This window comes from Paralichthys olivaceus, chromosome 3 (assembly GCF_024713975.1).
Source record: "Paralichthys olivaceus isolate ysfri-2021 chromosome 3, ASM2471397v2, whole genome shotgun sequence".
Taxonomy (NCBI): Eukaryota; Metazoa; Chordata; class Actinopteri; order Pleuronectiformes; family Paralichthyidae; genus Paralichthys; species Paralichthys olivaceus.
This window is the reverse complement of record NC_091095.1, coordinates 25,802,197-25,822,267: the sequence shown is the minus strand read 5'-3', so window position 1 is coordinate 25,822,267 and position 20,071 is coordinate 25,802,197. Positions and strand designations below refer to the sequence as shown.

The following is a 20,071-nucleotide window of genomic DNA, read 5'->3' as shown; positions in this document are numbered from 1 at the left end:
AGACACACACACGTACTGTATTTGTCCTTTTTGTAGTAAATATCCTGTTCAGTTATAATTATCATTGATTACAAAATTCACTTATCCTTTACATTCATCTCAAGATCCAAGAAAGTTGTGGTCTGCCATAGAGGGCAGTAATAAACAGACTACCAGAGCCAAGGTAACGTTATGCAACATGAAATGCATGATAATGCAAGAACGATATTGAACTTTAGCATACTAGTGATTTTTAAATCCTTATCCAACAATGACCCACTAGCTGGAAGGAAGCAATCATCATACCTATGATAAAAACAGGAAAAGACAAGAAGAGCTATGAAAATACATATATATATCTCTAATTAGATCAATTATAGACTGTGGAGGTATGGTTTACAAGGCAGCAGCAAAAACGTTGACAAATAAAATACAAAATCAGGCATTGCGACTATGTTGTGGAGCTATTAAGACGTCCCCAAATATAGCTGTCCAAAAGGAGATGGGAGAAATGCCGCTGAACCTTACATACAAACAGCTTCTGCTAAACTACTGGACAAACAAACAAGGTCACAGAGAAGACCAACATCCAGTGCTCTGTGAGCACCCTGAGACCATGCTGGAAAAATAAAAAAGATAACACAGAATGTTTGGACAGTAAATAAAATGCAAAAAAATATGATGTTACATGATAAAATATTCAGTGCAACAGCACCTTATCCTATGACACCGACATGGATATTTACTCCTGCATCATTAGATTTTTATATTCAAGAAAAGATGAAGAGAGACAAAGGAAACTGGGCAGAAATAGTAGAGGGAAGACTGAAGACCACACACAATACTCTTGTCCCAATATACTCAGATGGGTAAAATTAATTGGATTTGGTTTTGTTATCCCAGACCTAAACTTAAATATAAAGTAAAGAACATTGGATCACCTGGGGTCATCTCTCACCTCACATTATACCTTTCTGTCATATTGTCTATCTGGATACCCTAGGTCCATGGGGGTGCTGGGGGGGTTGGATGGGGGGAGATGGGATGGGACTTTGATGGAAGGGACTTGTTCGGGAACTCTGTTCACTACGAAAAAGGAAAATGGAAGGTGGAGACATTTATTGTGTTGTATTCTGTTAATATGCGGACCATTCTCTTCAATAAAATATATTTAAAAAAAATAATAATAATAATGATTACATTTTTCTGAAGGGATATTAATATAGATTTCTCTGTTCAGGGTTTATATGCTTCTATTATGTAGAGAAAGTGTAAGTGAAAGCATTTCTGGGAGGTCTTAAGAAGGCCAGAATTACGAGAGTGTGTGCGTCGATGAAAAAATATAAAATAATATTGCACATTTACTAAATATATAAATCAAACTGGGAACTTATTAATGTCATAATCACATGAGAGACTGATTGTCTGAACCACACTCTTGATCTTGTTATCTCATATGGCATTGAAATCGATCACCTAACAGTCTTTCCAGAGAATCCTCTTCTGTCTGACCATTTTTTAATAACCTTTGAGTTCATATTACTGGACTATAAGCCTTTTGGCAGAAACTCCTATAGCAGATTTTATTTGATAGTGCTGTAGCCAAATTTAAGGAAGTGATTCCTTCAGTATTGAATTCAATGCCATGTCTCAATGTAGCAGAGCTTCCTTTAGCCCCTCACAAATAGATCATCTTGTTGATAAGATGATAGGCTCTTTACAAACAACTCTTGACTCTATTGCACCTCTGAAAAAGAAGATAATTAAACAAAGGAGGTTAGCACCATGGTATAGCCAGCAGACTCGCAGCTTAAAGCAAGAGGCACGTAAATCTGATCGTAAATGGCGTGCCACTAAACTGGAAGAATCTCGTTTAGTCTGGCTAGACAATCTTAAAACATACAGGAAGGCTCTCCGTGATGCCAGAGCAGCCTATTACTCATCATTAATAGAGGAAAATAAGAACAACCCCAGGTTTCTCTTCAGCACTGTAGCCAGGCTAACAGAGAGCCTCAGCTCTATTGAGCCATCTATTCCGTTAGGTCTAAGTAGTAATGAGCTTCTTTAATGATAAAATTATATCTATTCGAGACAAAATTCATCACCTCCTGCCCTCAACAGGCACTGATCTGCACTCGTACACAGCAAGTTTGAAAACAGCTGTAAAACCAAAATTATTTTTAGACTGTTTTTCCCCCATCGACCTTCATCAAATAACTTCATTAATTTCTTCATCAAAGCCGTCCACCTGTCTCTTAGACCCCATCCCAACCAGGCTGCTCAAGGATGTTCTACCTCTAGTTAGCCCGTCTTTATTGGACATGATTAATCTGCCTTTATTATCAGGATTTGTACCACAGACTAAAAAGCCCACTCTAGATCCAGAGGTTTTACCCAATTACATACCAATATCAAATCTTCCCTTTCTCTCGAAGCTCCTTGAGAAAGCTGTAGCCAATCAGCTGCGTGACTTTCTCCATAAGAACAGTTTATTTGAGGATTTTCAGTCAGGATTTAGAGTGCATCATAGCACAGAGACTGCACTAGTCAAAGTTACAAATGACCTCCTAATGGCTTCAGACAAAGGACTCATCTCTGTACTTGTTTTGTTAGATCTCAGTGCTGCATTCGACACCATTGACCATCAAATTCTTTTACAGAGACTAGAAAATCATATTGGCATCAAAGGAACCGCCTTAAGCTGGGTTAAGTCCTATTTTTTAGATCGATCCCAGTTTGTTCATATCAATGATGAATCCTCCGTACATACCAAAGTTTGTCACAGAGTCCCACAAGGTTCTGTGTTAGGACCACTTCTATTCAGTTTATATATGATTCCTTTAGGGAACATTATTAGGAATCACTCCATTAATTTTCATTTGTATGCTGATTTTACCCAATTATACTTGTCGATCAAGCCTGATGAAACCAATCAGTTAATTAAACTTCAAGAATGTCTTAAGGATATAAAAAGGTGGATGACCTACAATTTCCTGATGCTAAATTCAGACAAAACTGAAGTTCTTGTAATTGGACCCAAAAACCTCATAAACTCTCTTTCTAGAGACTTAGTTACTTTAGACGGGATCACCCTCGCCTCCAGCTCCACCGTTAAGAATCTCGGAGTTGTTTTTGATCAGGTTCTGTCTTTTAATGTCCATATAAAACAAATTTCAAAGACTGCTTTCTTCTACTTACGTAACATCGCCAAAATTAGACACATTGTATCTCAAGCAGATGCAGAAAAACTAGTCCACGCATTTGTTACTTCTAGGCTGGACTATTGCAACTCCTTGTTATCAGGTTGCTCCAATAAGTCTCTTAGGACTTTGCAGCTAATTCAGAATGCTGCTGCACGTGTTCTAACAGGAACCAAGATCAGAGATCACATCTCTCCCATTTTGGCTTCTTTACATTGGCTACCGGTTAAATCCAGAATAGAATTTAAAATTATCCTCCTTACATACAAAGCTCTTCATGGGTAAGCACCATCATATCTTAAAGAGCTCATAGTACCCTACTACCCCTCCAGAACCCTACGCTCTCAGAATGCTGGGTTCCTTGTGGTTCCCGTAGTCTTCAAAAGTAGATTGGGAGCCAGAGCTTTTAGTTATCAAGCTCCTCTTCTGTGGAACAAACTACCATTTTGGGTTCAGGAGGCAGACAAGGTCAACACTTTTAAGAGTAGACTTAAGACTTTCCTCTTTGATAGAGCTTATAGTTAGGATAAGACTGTGGGGACACCCCCCCCCCCCCCCCCTCTCTCTCTCTATCATCATCCCCATCTCTAAACATACATGTCTCATTAATGCATGTTACTAACTAAACTTCTTCCCCTGAGTTTCTGTGCTCTCTCGTCCAGCAGGTTCTCATGGATCATGGCTGCTCCCTGTATTGGATCGTGGTTGCCACTACTGCCATGGCCTTGCCTGACATCCACTCTTGTTATTGCTATTAGTCATAATTCCATGACATTAGTATTAACTTGTTTATTATTGTAGCATTGTTACATATTACCACCACTGCTACTGTAATCATTGTTTTTCATTGTAATTGTGCAATATGTTTCTGTTGCGTTGTTCTGTACACGTGACATCCATTGCACGTCTGTCTGTCCTGGGAGAGGGATCCCTCCTCTGTGGCTCTCCCTGAGGTTTCTTCCACCTTCTTTTCCCTGTTAAAAGGGTTTTTTGTGGGCAAGTTTTTCCTCACTCGAACCGAGGGTCTAAGGACAGAGGGTGTCACTAATTGTACAGATTGTAAAGCCCTCTGAGGCAAAAAGTGTTTTGTGAATTTGGGCTATACAAATAAATTTTGATTTGATTTGATGACTTCTATAGAAGTATATATACATACAGTATATATACACATATATAATGTTGGACTTATTGTAATTTGTTTTAGCACACTATGAGCAACTAAAGGGTTTGTCTCCTGTATGAATGCTCATGGTTCTTTTGGCTAAATCTTTTACCACACTCAGTGCAACTAAAGGGTTTGTCTCCTGTATGAATGCTCATGGTTCTTTTGGTTAAATCTTTTACCACACTCAGTGCAACTAAAGGGTTTCTCTCCTGTATGACATCTCATATGTATAGTTAGATGGCGCTTATGTCTAAATCTTTCAAGAGGTCCTGGCTGCAGACCTCCACTGTGAGGTCGCTTCCGGTGCAGGCTCCACTGTCAGGCCACCTCCACTGTCAGTAAGGCCACCTCCACTGTCAGTCAGGCCACTTCCACTGTCAGGCCACCTCCACTTCCACTGTCAGGATGTCAGACCTGGACTTTACAGAGGACTCAGATGCAGAGTAATGACAGTTAAAGCAGACTTTATTGGGGTTACTCTCCAATCTCAGACAGAGTGACAAAATAGAATAGAATAGAATAGAATAGAAACTTTATTGTTGTTGTACAACATACAATGAAATTAAGGTGCAGCTCCAGAAAGGGTTTTAAGAGAAAGTTGATCCACCACCAAAGAAGAACTAAAAACTCAAAACACTCCCAAAGGAGGAGAACCAAACTCTGTTCAAAAAAGTACCAAAATAAAAACACACTCCTAAAAATCGGAGGCTCTACTACTCTCTATGAAACTTTTAACTAGAACAAAAATTCAATTGTTTATTTGTAGCCTATTTGTAGCCTACTATAAAGCTGAGGATATTGAAAAGAGGTCAAATAGTTGATCAATTAAAACAATGGAGGGCAGGAATAACATTGGTCAGTGCACACATCTTCTCTTAAGATATTACTCATATTCATAAGCCAACATCTCATAAGATGTCATAGGCCTTTACATTTTATTGTGTACTATGCAGAGTACTTTGCTGCCTTTTCATTATCATTTAATTTTGACTTTATTGCACTGCTCTTTTTCTATATATTTTTTTCAATTCGTTTTTTCTGCTGTATTATAGGCTACTGTATTTTTATGCTTAACCACCATAACTTTTATGTTTGGTTCTATGTCTATGCTAATTATGTTCTTGTGCTGCTGGAACACCTAAGTACCACTAAATACTACCCTAACTCTTGATATCTACAGTATAATCCAAGTAAAATTATTAAGTGATCAATGAGAAAAACATAAAAAACACACCAAGTCACAACATGATCAAATGTTCTGTAGCCCTTTATTTTCGAACACAATAACTCACTCATCTGTGTGACATTCACAATAGGCCAAATCATTTCTTTGGTCTATTATTTCTTCGCAGAATTTCCACAGTTCCTTTGTGTTGAAAATATGAACTTGAAGGGCTCCAGGATTGCTTCCTTTTCATGCTCATCCACTTCTTCTGTCCACACCCTCCCATATTGCAGAGCAGCCTCTGCCTGTTCCTCCTCCCCCATGCACAGAACATCGGGCAGGTCCAGTTTGGCAGAGAACAGTTGTTTGTTGGCCTCAACCCACTCTGCTGCGTGTCTGCAATCGCGAAGAATGCAATCTTCAACCGAGTCCTATGGAAAAGACAGAAAGAAAGATGTCTGTACCATAGCTGCTGCACCAACAGTATGTGCCCAATAGATACTGTGAAAAAGCTTAATAAGCGAAATAATGACTACGAAAGTACTTACTGAAGTGAAAGTGGACAAAACAATACACTTAAGTAATTTAGTAAGTTATGTTCGAAGCAAAATATACTCAATGTTAGGACCTGGTATCTGTGAACCATAGTTGGGCCTACATGTGTAGTCAAAAGCCGCATGTCTCCTTTGTTCTGGAGACAAAGGAGAGCTTCCAGAACTCAGTCTCCCAGGGTTCTTCATCTTCGCACATAGGTGGTAAAACTGCTCCTGGAGACAACTCTCAACCACTATTGGTCACTGTGTGCCCAATGACCCATGAGGTCACAAGGCCAATATAACCAGAGTTTCCCCTCTCCTAGCTCTCTTATCTCTTCTGCTCTTCCCCTGCTGACCACCCCTGGAGGAGTAGGTTCTGGCCCTACTCTCCCAGCCAGGGAGACTTCCTCCCTACCCAAGCTCCTCAACTTCAGGCAGGCCTACCTAGAGCAGACTGCTTAAACCTTCCAAAGGCAGCGACGCAAGAGGCTGCCTAGGAACTTCAGCACAACTGGCCACAACACAAGGTCTGACCAGCAGATGCACAACAGGATCCACAAACCAACAAGACCACTTCACTGGACTTCAAACAGCACACCCAAAAAGGCTAGGCTAAGCAAAGGACTGTTTAATCCTATTTATATTTCATGTGATGTTTATAAGTTTGACTTGTTTTGTTGTGATATTTGGTAATATGTTATTATCAGTAATTTCATGAGACTTATTCAATAAATTGGCTTTTCTTTTTCTTCTTTAAAGGGTGGTGCCCCGAATTATCTTTTATCAGTTTAAATATTATTTAATATTAATATTTTTAATACTCCTTTCTGCGCACTTCAAGTCTCTGAGCGAACAAACACAGTCAGCGGCAGGTAAACAGAGACACAGAGTTCAAAGCCAACAGTGACCCCTGCTGGACTGGAGGGCGACGAGGAAACTAAAGTACGAAAACTGCACAAGAGAAATCCAATTCAATTTTATTTGTATAGTGCCAAATATATATATATAGATATACATTATCTCAAGGCATTTTACATAGAAGGTCAAGACCTTAAAATCGGATGAATATAGATAAACCCAACAGTTCCCACAAAGAGCATGGGGATACTAGGGGAAAATGGAGTCCAATCTTTGAGCCCAGTAAAGTTAACCCCAATATTAAAATATCAAGTAGGTGAGATTAAAACGTGTTAAAAAAAGAGTTAAAAAGTCTTGAGAGATGGAAATATGATGATCATTTGCAAGAATGAAGAACAGAAAGAACAAGGATAAAGGAGGTGGGGTAAAGTGATGATGCAGGAGGAAAAGGAAGCCATCTATATCAATTTAAGCAAAGAGTGGAAGTTATTTTCAAAGGGCTCTGCCTGGGCTGCAGTGGGTGGACCACAAAATCAGATTTGTAAGTGGTGATGAATCGAGGTGAGTCTGGGACATTTGGCCACCAAGGTGGCAATTGGTACTCTGGCAACCAAGATGGCTTTGGGGCCTCTGGCAACCAAGATGGCTTTGGGGCCTCTGGCAACCAAGATGGCTCTGGGTCCTCTGGTGGCAAAGATGGCATTGGGGCCTCTAGTTGCAAAAATGGCCCTGGGGTCTCTGGGGACTCTGGTGGCAAAACCGGTGTTGGGGCCTTTGGTGGGACTTTCATCTGTTTGCAGCGGATATATTTTTTCCTGAAACATATTTTTATGAATTCAATTAAAAGTTGGGGCACAGGGATTCAAAACATGCCATACCCCACTATCTCTCTATACACAATACCCTCATGTATACATATATTGACAGACAAAGAACATACCTAAAAGTGGTCATTGGCATGTATTTTGTGCCAGCCAGTGGATGGAAGAGGTCTGCCTGTGGTACTGTGAAGACCAAAGTCTTATAACTGCTTGGATCGCAGAGCTTCTCCTGGTACTCTGTGGTCCGTAGGGACCCAGTCTGGGCTCTCTGAGAACCGGGCTGCTTCCTAGATATCAGTGCACATAGTGAATACTATATAAGTTATTAAGTTTGTACAGCATTTTAGCAATAAGGCCATTCAGAGTGTGCATAAGACATGCAAAACTCCACTGAATGCCACAGGGGATCCTTTCTTCCTGTGGACATCCAATTTATATATTATTTTGTATTCTTCTGCAAAATAGAAATACATGTAGAAAATTTAGAAATGCAACATGTGCTGTATTTAAGTCTGTATAATTGTTTTGTCAACATTCATATAATTTGATAACCTCATGTTTAAGCATCATGCAGGAGTAAGTCTGATCACACCTTTTTGCAGACAGATCACAACAAACACTTCCTGTAACTGCAGCTCACAGAACTCCATTGAAAATAATTCGGCAAAACATAAGTAGGTTTGAAATTATTGTTTTGTCCATACACAATCCCATGAAGAAAATATGGAGATAAGGATCGTCTCACCTCATTTATGGGTTTCGCTGACCGTTGTTACTGTGTGTGTTGTTACGCTCCATTCTTTCACAAATAAGTGGTGAACCGGTGTTGTTCCAAAAAGTGATCGTCTGCCAGAAAGTGATTGCAATCTGCAGGAGTGTGTGCACAGTCTGTTAAAGTTGTATCGCCTGTTTATCTGCGTCTACAGTTGCTTTTGAATCAAACTTTCTTAATGTACAAAGTATACAGATTTGTTTATCTACACTGTGAAAACAATGGTATGTAGTTAAGAAACATTTAAAGGTTCGGTGTGTAGAAGTTAGAGACATCTAGTGGTTGAGTTGCATGTTTCACTGAATACCTCTCATGTCACCCTCCCTTCCAAACATGAAAGAGAACCTGTGGTAGCCTTCAGTTTTCATAAAAACTCAAGGGTGATTAATTTGTCCAGTTTGGACTACTGTAGAAAACATCTCTCTCCATAGGGAGGACCGACTCTTGATGTAAATATAATGTATTTAAATGGCCCATTCTTGGGTAATTATAATAACAGTTAAATTCAGGAAATTACACAATAGTGAAAACATAAAGGATCATAAAGCCATCTGAACAGTTTTTTCCCCGTGGCAGTGGGGCTCACAAACAAGCCCCCTGCATCACACTGACTCTGCACCGCACTGACTCTACCCCACCACACCCCACCACCTGCACATAATTTATAATTTATTACTTATATACTACTGGCACTATCACCAATCTCTGCACCTTCGCACAGCACGTGCCCATAACCCTGTGAATCTGTTAATGTATATATGTATATTCTTTATTTTATTTTATTTTATTTTATTTTATTTTATTTTATTTTATTTTATTTTATTCTATTTTATTTTATTTTATTCAATTTCTTACATATTGTTGTTTTTTATATTGTTGTTTTATGTACATAAGTAGTGCACCAATGACACCAAGGCAATTTCCTGTATGTGCAAACATACTTGGCAAATAAAAGAATTCTGATTCTGATTCTGATTCTGATTATTTCATATTCAATTTCTTTCGACAGATCCCTGTAAAAGAAATCTTATACACTGAACTAATAAGATTTATGGATGGGTTACACATAACATAAAGAAATTTAAATATTATTTTGTACCTGCTCTGGGTTTGTAGGAGCAAATTGATGGTTCTGGATGTTTGAAATACCTTTTCTTTTTGCAAGAAACTGAATGTAGCTCCCGTTTTGTCAAGTGTTGTTCTGCTTTAAAATTCCTTTAGCACAAAGGCAAGATGTAAATCAAGGGGTCACATTCCTTTACAGTGTGAAAAACACTTTGATGCCTTTGATTTCTAAAGGTCATATTGATGCAGTATAACCATAGACTGTATATAAAGAGTATAACTGATAATGTATTCATTAAATGATTTATTCAATTGATCAAAGAAGAAACATCACTTTGATGTTGGTTTCCACCTGCCAATTAACCGAACCGAATGTTATAATTTTTTGTGTGCTCAACCAATTGTGTCTCAATTCTGAAATGGTGTCAATTGTGTTACAAACGTATTTGTATTTGCAGCATATGTTGTAATTATATATTTTCTACAAATATTTGATCGTGTTTGTGGAAAGGTAGAGCTAACTCAGTTAAACTTGACAGCAGCAGCACTTTGGTCAACTCTGGTTGCTTTCGATTATTCTTTATAAATGCACGTCATGTGATTTTAGAACTCTTAGGATGTCTGATCTACTGACAACAAGGCAAGAGGGTCATCAGCCCCAGGTCCGAACGGTGTCTTGTATACAAGAACACTCCTGATGTACTATGCCTCTTGTGGAAATTAATGAGAGTGGCTTGGGTGAAGTAAATTATACCCAAAGCATGGCGCAGAGTTTTATTTAGTGTTTAATAGTTAAACATTTGTTTTACTTTTACTTTTTGTTTTGTTTAATATAACTAGTTAGATTATGCCTTTAGAATAATAACAATGGTCAATTTTGGTAGATACTGAGCACCAGGTGATATTATACTGTATATATGGTTAGGTGGGCATTGGCAGGCAGGCACCAGGGAGGGTTCATGTTTTTTTACCTGGGCAAGACAGACCACAGAAGCCATTGCCTGTTTGTTTGCAAAAATGGAAAAATAAGCCACAAAAAGGTGACGCCAGCCTGGAGAATAGACTTATTCCCCGTGTAAAGTTTTTTTTTTTTTTTTGCTTTTTCTAATTAAGTTTGAGGATGGATTGCCATTATAGTAACATTGTAACACTTCGTGACAGAGTGTTCAAAATTAGAGGAAATGTTTTAAAAATAAATACATTTTAACACACACACACATACTGTATATGTCCTTTTTGTAGTAAATATCCTGTTCAGTTACAATTATCATTGTTTACTTTTTTGTTGTTACCATTACAATCAGTCTGTGTGTTTGTTGTACAACATTATGGTCATGTCTGACAATAAAGCTTCATAGACTTGAACATGTTTTCAAATACATGAGTATTATGTCATACAAAATTCACTTATCCTTTACATTCATCTCACCAAGAAAGTTGTGGTCTGCCATAGAGGGCAGTAATAAACAGACTACCAGAGCCAAGGTAACGTTATATGACATGAAATTATGTCAAAATATGTGATTATGCAAGAACGATGTTGAACTTTAGCATACTAGTGATTTTTTAAATCCTTATCCTACAATGACCCATTAGCTGGAAGGAAGCAATCATCATACCTACGTTAAAAACAGGAAAGATAGATAGATAGATAGAGTACTTTATTCATCCCCGGAGGGAAATTAAGGTGTCATAGCAGCTTGTGTATCGGAACACAACAAAACACAATGCAATAGAACAAAACATTTAGGTAAAAAGAACAGAAACAGAAACACAAGATGAATAGGCAGACAAGTAGTGCAGTGGCAATATGATGATAATAGTAATAATGATATGATGGTAATGTTATTGTTAGACAGTATATAAGAATATTAGTACAGTATATATTTATATATATATATATAGTATACAATATAACATAATATATATTTATATAGACAGTAATTATACCAATATAATAGCAGTATATAGTAATAATGGCAGCAATAGTATATATAATAATAATAATAGTAGTAGTAGTAGTGATAATAATAATATAATAATAGCATGTACACATGTATAAATATGTGTATATAGACTTGTAAATCCGAAGAATATACAGAGAATATGCAGAGTATGATATAATATGATATGATATATAATATATAGTAGGGTATAATTATAAGTACTTGACTATACAATATACTGGCAGTGTAAGAATACTTGGACTGGATGTGCAAAAGACAATATTATTGTATAAAAAGGTCTGTAATATTAAAGTGGTTTAAATTAACACACGTAGTGTAGTGCAGGGTACATGGTGCAAAGGTGACAGGTATGTTAGTGCAGTTCTGTGATGGTGGCTCTGACAGAGGTAGATGAGTTATAGAGTCTTATTGCGGTTGGAATGAACGATTTCCTGTATCGCTCCTTAGAGCAGCGGGGTTGGATGAGCCTGTGGCTGAAGCTGCTCTTTAGCTTGTCCAGTGTTTTGTGGAGGGGGTGAGAGGGATTGTCCATGATTGCCAGCAGTTTTGCCAGCATCCTGTTCTCCACCACCTCCTCCAGGGTGACAAGCTTAGAGCCAACCACAGACTCGGCTTTCCTGATGATTTTGTTCAGTCTGTTGGCGTCCTTTGCCTTGATGCCCGCACCCCAGGACACCACAGCAAAGAAAATGGTGCTCGCCACAACAGACTGATAGAACATCTGCAGCATCTTGTTGCAGACATTGAAGGACCCGAGCCTCCTCAGGAAGTAAAGTCGGCTCAGGCCCTTCTTGTAGACGGCCTCTGTGTGAGTGGACCAGTCCAGTTTATTATCCAGTGTGATACCCAGGTACTTGTATGCAGGTACCACCTCCACATCCTTCCCACCGATGCAGACAGGAGAGGGCAGGGGCTTGTTCCTCCTGAAATCCACCACCATCTCCTTCGTCTTCTCCACGTTGAGCTGCAGGCGGTTCTCCCCACACCACTTCACAAAGCGGTCGACCAGGTCCCTGTACTCAGCCTCCCCCCCGCCCTCAACACACCCCACAATGGCCGTGTCATCAGAGAACTTCTGCAGATGACACGACTCAGTGCAGTGCTTAAAGTCAGCAGTGTATGTGGTGAAGAGGAAGGGGGACAGTACAGTTCCCTGGGGGGCCCCGATGTTACTGATCAGACGATCAGACACACAGTTCTGTAATCTCACAAACTGTGGTCTGCCCGTCAGATAGTCATCGACCCAAGTGATGAGGGGAGCACTCACCCGCGTGCCCTCCAGTTTGGCCTTCAGCAGTCTGGGCTGGATGGTGTTGAAGGCGCTGGAGAAACCAAAAAACATGATCCGGACTGAGGTGTTGGGTCTGTCCAGAGAGGAGTAGGCCTTCTGCAGCAGGTAGATGATTGCATCATCAACCCCAACATGGGGCTGATATGCAAACTGCAGGGGGTCTTGTGATGGGCACACCAGCGGTCTGAGGTGTGCCAATACCAGTCTCTCCATGACAAGACAAAGACAAGAAGAGCTATGAAAATATATATATATAGCTCTAATTAGATCAATTATAGACTGTGGAGGTATGGTTTACAGGGCAGCAGCAAAAACTTTGACAAATAAAATACAAAATCAGGCATTGCGACTATGTTGTGGAGCTATTAAGACGTCCCCAAATATAGATGTCCAAAAGGAGATTGGAGAAATGCTGCTGAACCTTACATACAAACAGCTTCTGCTAAACTACTGGACAAACATACAACGTAACAGAGAAGATGAACATCCAGTGCTCTGCGAGCACCCTGAGACCATGCTGGGAAAATAAAAAAGATAAGACAGAATGTTTGGACAGTAATTGCCAAAAAATATGTTACGTGATAAAATATTCAGTAGAACAGCACCTTATCCTATGACACCGACATGGATATTTCATCCTGTATCATTTGATTTTTATATTCAAGAAAAGATGAAGAGAGACAAAGGAAACTCGGCAGAAATAGTAGAGGGAAGACTGAAGACAACACACAATACTCTTGTCCCAATATACTCAGATGGGTCAAATGAACTGGATTTGCTTTTGTTATCCCAGACCTAAACTTAAATATAAAGTAAAGAACATGAATCAAACTTTCTTGACGTACAAAGTATACAGATTTGTTTATGGCAGTAGTGGCAACCACGATCCAATACAGGGAGCAGCCATGATCCATGAGAACCTGCTGGACGAGAGAGCACAGAAACTCCAGGGAAGAAGTTTAGTTAGTAACATGCATTAATGAGACATGTATGTTTAGAGATGGGGATGATAATAGAGGGGGGGGGTCCCGGCCGTCTTATCCTTTAGCAGCATAACTAAGGGCTGACCTGAGCCAGCCCTAACTATAAGCTCTATCAAAGAGGAAAGTCTTAAGTCTGATCTTAAAAGTGTTGACCGTGTCTGCCTCCCGAACCCAAAATGGTAGTTTGTTCCACAGAAGAGGAGCTTGATAACTAAAAGCTCTGGCTCCCAATCTACTTTTGAAGACTATGGGAACCACAAGGAACCCAGCATTCTGAGAGCGTAGTGTTCTGGAGGGGTAGTAGGGTATGAGATCTTTAAGATATGATGGTGCTTGCCCATGAAGAGCTTTGTATGTAAGGAGGATAATTTTAAATTCTATTCTGGATTTAACCGGTAGCCAATGTAAAGAAGCCAAAATGGGAGAGATGTGATCTTTGATCTTGGTTCCTGTTAGAACACGTGCAGCAGCATTCTGAATTAGCTGCAAAGTCCTGAGAGACTTATTGGAGCAACCTGATAACAAAGAGATAACACATGACCAGAGAGTTGCATTATGCATTATGCATTGTGGGCAAAAGAGAAGGAAAGAGCCGGTACGGTTGCAAAGTAGAGAGCCATCCTGGCTGCAGAGGCCCTAAAATACTTATAATCTGCATGGTCCAAGAGGCGCACACGGTAACCTGACATTTGTAGTTTCATTTGTGTTATATATTTGTATAATTTTGTTTCTAGTGCCTTTAAATGAAGAATTTGATGCATTTTGTTTGTGTCTTTTATTCTGTTGTAGTTTTCACGGTGTTTGAGGAAGCTATAGATAAAATAAAAAACTTTGAAAAACATCTGTATGATGCGTGGCCATCATTATTGGACCAGTGCGGCTACACCTCCCTTGCCACTTATCCCATATACAATTTGTGTAGTTGAAGGTCCAGTGTGTAAGATTTACGTGAAAGGGAACTATTGTCAGAAATTTAATGTAGAATAATCCTCATGATGTTTTCACCAGCTCATTTCATCTAAATTGTATGAATTGTAGTTTTCTTTACACCAGAAAAGGCCCTTTATATTTAAATACTCTATATTTACATTGAGGGGGTCCTCTCTATGGAGGCCTTTTGAGTTTTTATGACAACTGAAGGATTATTCTACATTAAATTTCTGCCAATTGTTCCCTTTCACCTAAATCTAACACACTGGACCTTTAAATATCTAGCCTTACTTGTTCAGCACAAACTATTGAAAGGTTTTAAATTGGTGCTGAATAAATAACTCACTTACTGGTTTTATTCAACACCCCTCTGCTCAATGTATACATGCGTGTCGCTGATAGCGTTGTTAAATACCACATTTCTTGAATGGAGTTTGGCTTGACGCTGTCTCCATACACAGCTGGGCGTATCGAGTCCCCTGGTGTGCGGGCTGTTCGGAGGGGAGGGGGACATGCCGTGGCCCTCCAAATGTTCCGCTGAAGTGCAGCAGAGTCGCCTGTGAGCGCCGGGAGGTTTTCTGGTGACGCTACCGTTGATCAATGCGTTCGTCAGGAGCCCGGGGGCGCGCGCCGCTGCAGCAGCTACCGACGGATCTGAGGTCAACTTGAGAATTAACGGTACACGTCCGGTACGAGTGTGAGCCTCAGAGCGAAGTCCTTGCTAGCGTAGTCAGCTAGTCATGTCTATTAGCCTCTTGCTATGTAACGTTTTGCTCGTGTCTCTGATATATGTGTTGTCATCTCCATGTGGCGTGTTGAATGGCAGCTTCACGTCTCCCACCCACTGCTACTTCAATTATCAGCGGTTATTAAGGGAGCTAACTCCATTGCGGCTAAAAGGCGATAGCCCAACATAGTTAACGTGCTAGCTGCAGTAACTTGGTGGCACTTGGTTGTAGTGTTTCCCTCATTCACAGGCACAATTTTCTTCAGGACAGTAACACTGAATAATACTCTGTACATACACTCCACCATGACAGAGGAAACATCCCCTCCTGAACATAACGAAATCAGCATCGTAAGGCATTCGGCAGGATTTGGTAATTTACACCATATGGAAATTGGTGACATTAGGATCTATAGTACTGTGGTCACACAATAGTGGAGACCTGTACAGCAGTCTTCACTTTTAAAGCCAATTTGACATCAGATTTTGAATTAACAAAATGTTGCCCTATACAAAACTGACAATTTAATTGTATTGTATCTGTAGAACGAAATTAAAACATATATTATATCAACATATTAATGAAGAGACCTTCAAATATTGCGGAGTAACAGTTCACAATGAAAAGGTCCCTTTCAACTGGAAGAAATGAATAGCATTATTACATATAGATAGATAGTTTACTTTATTCATCCCCAAAGGGAAATTAGGTAAATATATAACATATATATAACAGCATTACTGATATATTTCATGCATACATGGTAATACAATTGATAATAAATCAGTGACATTGTAGAAACTAAAGTGCAGATAGTAATTTCACAAGTGACCATGATGACAGCTGCAAATCAAACCAATGTAGTTTCTATTGCCTAAATAAAATCTGTTTGTGTGGAGCACAGGATTGTGATCCAGCCATAGACTGTATATAAAGAGGATCCAGCATAAAACCCCAGCAGATGCCTAGACTGGTGTTTTCTGTAAACACTGAAGAAAACAAAGGCGGAGTCCTTTGTCTTGTGATGATACCATAGACTGTGTATGAATAGCAGGAACAGGAAATTCAGACGGCATCATTCACAACATAGTATTACTCACTGTACAGAAGAAGATACTTTCAGAATGAATGGACTTACATTTCCTTTATATCACACATAAACGATTTGCAATTTGTGCTATAGAAATAGATATATAGCTGACTCTCTATATAACTATATGTAATATAGAGTCAGCTGATTGTTGGCTTGGTTTATTTATTTATTGCTTTTTCTATAATGTCAGCAGTGGTAAAAACTGTTTTTTTTAATTTCCCAAAGTAGAGGATGATGTTTTCAAATCCCTTGTTTTATGACACAGTCAGTCAAAAGGAAAACAATATTCAGTATTCAATATTCTGTCCTTTTAACATGTTTGCAGTGAAGGGTGGACTCACCTCTGTCTTTTATATTTATGAGAATTTAAAAACTAATGTAATCACTAATAACTAGAATAGCACCATCAAGATACATGCATCATTCCCTGGGAAATTAAGCACTGGTTGGTGGAGGCATACAACTGCATTGCAGTATTTCTATTATTCTTTTATTTTACTCTCATTAATAAAGAGTGGACAAAGCATTGACCATTAAATATAATTTAGTGTCCTCTAGTGAAACAAAACTGTTGGGTTTCTCTTTAATATTGTGAGGTTTCAACTGTGGAAGACTAAAAGTGACTGTTCAAGTCTGTGGCTGGTTCAGGTAGGTTTTATTCATTGCACAGTGGAGAACAAAGATTACAACAAGGCAGTGCAATTCTGCCTGATCGTCAGCATTCAGAGGGAAGATTTTGTACCATTACTAGACATTGCATTTCAAATCTAAAAACAAGTTTTAGTTGTTAATGTAAAGTAGTTAGTCTCAACACAGCTTGATATGTAGAAAAGCAGTAACTTGATCTGGTTGCATAAAGAAAATATAAAGAGAAACAAATAAAACTAAAAACATTTCCTTCTACACAGCATTAAGATTTATAATGAATGCCTTAAAATAATTTTTGATGTTATTTGGCACTATACAAATACAATGGAATTGAGTTCAATTGACAGAACATCCTTTTTATTCAGTGTTTAAGGACTAAGCAAGGAAGGGGTAGGGCGATTGTTGGAACTAGCTGATCTGATCATATGATCAGGACTGATAGAGCATGCTTAGATCCAGGTTAGTGCTGAATTAAATCGGGGACAATGGGCACTGTGGGCCCTTACTGGCTACTCATTGTGAAAGATGAGGTAAAAATGCAGGTGTTGCCCTTTCATATCAGTGTAAAACGTCTGTGGTTTGCCATGAATTTAATTTAATAACCACAAAGTAATTTCCACATAGTCTACATGGAGCCCGAAACTTATCCAGTCTTGAACAAGAATCCTCCTTGACCCTATAGCATCAGGGTTTGGTAACTGGACCTTTGAATACCTTTCATCGAATGCTCTAATGTGGGCGTGACACAGTACAAGTCTCTAACCCATCTCCCATTGTTTCTCTGCTCAGGAAGAGAGCTCTGTTGCAGAGACATTCAGCCTCTTGTATGTGATTGCATCAAGTGACAACATGATGTGTTTGAGTGCAAGGCTAACTAGTTTATCTCTTGTTCAAACAGGCTCCAGTGCGCAGTGGGCCATGTATGCTAGCTGGAGACGAAAATGAAACCCAGTCGCAACCTCCTCCTGGGCCTGTGCTCCATGCTGGCTCTAGGATTCCTCTACTACTCATCAGGGAGGATCAGCTTACAAGGCTGGGGCCACAAATCATGTGAGTTAAAGTGGCCATAATGTCATGTACAATATGACCTTGTTTAACTTGTTTGTTTTATTGAGCAGTGGGGAAGTGCACTATCAGTGATAGCACTCTTTGACACAAGTGGTGGCCTTTGGGTCATCTCCCTTCAGCAGCTAACTATGTTCAGAACTTCTGCCCCACTACTTGGCCCCTCTAGTTAAATTGTGTACACACTGGAGCAGCCTGCAAGTGACTGTCACTGTCTCTTTATGTGATTGATAATGTGAAAAAAACAACTATAAAGATGTGTCTGAAAAGCTCAGATAAGGTTAGTCTGAGTTCCACAGAAATTCTGATACACCAGTTAAAATAGTCAAAGTGTGTGTGATCAGCTCAGACCTTCAGGGAGAAAGTCACTAGGGGAAGATAACTCATATATGCTGCTGTTTTTACTGCTCTGTATACATATACAGTTTATTACAATGCAAATGAACAGCATTAAAAAGCAACTACCTAATTTGTACCTGAGATGTCACATTCACAAGGCAAAACATGTGTTTTGAGACGTCACAGAGACCTTGACCTTTCATTTGTCCAAGTGAATGTTTGTACCAAATTTAAAGACATCCCCTCAAGCTGATCTTCAAATATCACATTCAAGAGTAATGTAAACATACTTTGTGAGACCACCATGACATTTGACTGCTTAACTCAAATCAATGAATCATGCACTTGACTGACTTTCTGGAGATATTGCGTTCACAAGGCAAGAATTATGCTTTGTGAGGTCATAGTGACCTTGACTTTTGACCAAAAACTCTAATCAGTTCATCCTTGTCCAAGTGAAGGTTTGTATGAAATTAGAACACATTTAGGTATATAATTTTTTTATTTCAATTTATGTTTACTCTGTTTACTACATGATTGTCACAGTATGATGTGTATAGAAGGGTTTGGTGGGCCAGTCCCGGTCAAAATATTAGATTTTTATTCCGATCCCTCTCCTGGAGACATTTACTCATAATGGAAGTCATAAAAGAGCACTTACAGCAAAGAGCCAACCAAAAGATCATGTGAAAAAGGTAGTATAGAACAAACCTACTCTGGACAACATCACCTTAAATCAAATTATTAACTGTCACATTTAAAATTGTCAGAACTAGTTCATTCCAACAACTATTTTAGGGTATGGAGTGATATCGGAAATAACCTGGTTGACATTACAGACACTGACGAGGTTAGACTGGAAATAAAGTTGTCAATATGGGCATTCTTTACTTCGTAACAGCGGGTAAGACGGTTTAACACCCAAAAGAACCATTTTCAGCTAAGCCACCTGTGGAGGAAACATTTGCAATCACACATCAGTCATTAAGAACATAAGCTCCTATTTTTGTCGCCATGGGACACCGTGCATGGCACGATTACATGTCCAGTGCGCAGCGGGAGTGACTGTGCACATTTGGTACCTTGGTAAAAAGACGCACCTGGTGCATCTAGAAAAAGATTGACATGAACCGGTGTGTTAGCAGTGGGGATTGACTTAACCAACCAGACATACTTCAATACTTTAATCTTTTGGTGAGGGCTGTTTGCTTGAGTCTCAGAGAGAACAAAAGGTTAATCTGTAAACTATTTATCCACATTTACTGTACTTAATAAATATTTATAATTCAGTTTAGGAGAATAAACCCTTGAGATTAATGAGATTCATTTAATATTCAGATACGATTTCAGAGGATTTTTGAGCCCCCTGGTGACATTGGTATGAAACTTTTGTAGGGATGAATTTGTATTCAATTCAGTTCAATCTTACATTCTTTCAAGGCGCTTAACATAGGAGGGTCAAGACT

General features: G+C 39.1%; 1 protein-coding gene and 1 long non-coding RNA gene across 5 annotated transcripts in view; one reads left to right on the top strand and one right to left on the bottom strand.

Moving 5' to 3' along the window:
* Positions 1–7,005: 7,005 nt before the first annotated feature.
* Positions 7,006–9,736, bottom strand: LOC109625282 (uncharacterized). 3 transcript variants are annotated; one of them, XR_011240698.1, is made up of 4 exons: positions 9,596–9,736; positions 8,470–8,591; positions 7,844–8,011; positions 7,006–7,718 (listed from the first exon to the last, which is right to left on the bottom strand). It is a non-coding gene; the product is annotated as an uncharacterized lncRNA (long non-coding RNA). The 3 variants fall into 3 exon arrangements; XR_011240699.1 differs by having other exon boundaries at positions 8,470–8,612; positions 9,596–9,672; XR_011240700.1 differs by lacking the exon at positions 9,596–9,736 and adding an exon at positions 8,804–8,828.
* A 5,366-nt stretch (positions 9,737–15,102) lies between these two features.
* st3gal3a (ST3 beta-galactoside alpha-2,3-sialyltransferase 3a) overlaps positions 15,103–20,071 on the top strand; it is a 32,193-nt gene continuing 27,224 nt past the window's right edge. Inside the window, exons 1-2 of one of the 2 annotated variants that reach the window (XM_069522615.1) lie at positions 15,103–15,410; positions 18,100–18,251. In XM_069522615.1, the coding sequence (XP_069378716.1) occupies positions 18,143–18,251 (109 nt within the window). In that variant the 5' untranslated portion in view covers positions 15,103–15,410; positions 18,100–18,142. Of the gene's footprint in view, positions 15,422–18,099; positions 18,252–20,071 lie in introns of both variants that reach the window. The other variant, XM_069522614.1, reaches the window with a different exon arrangement.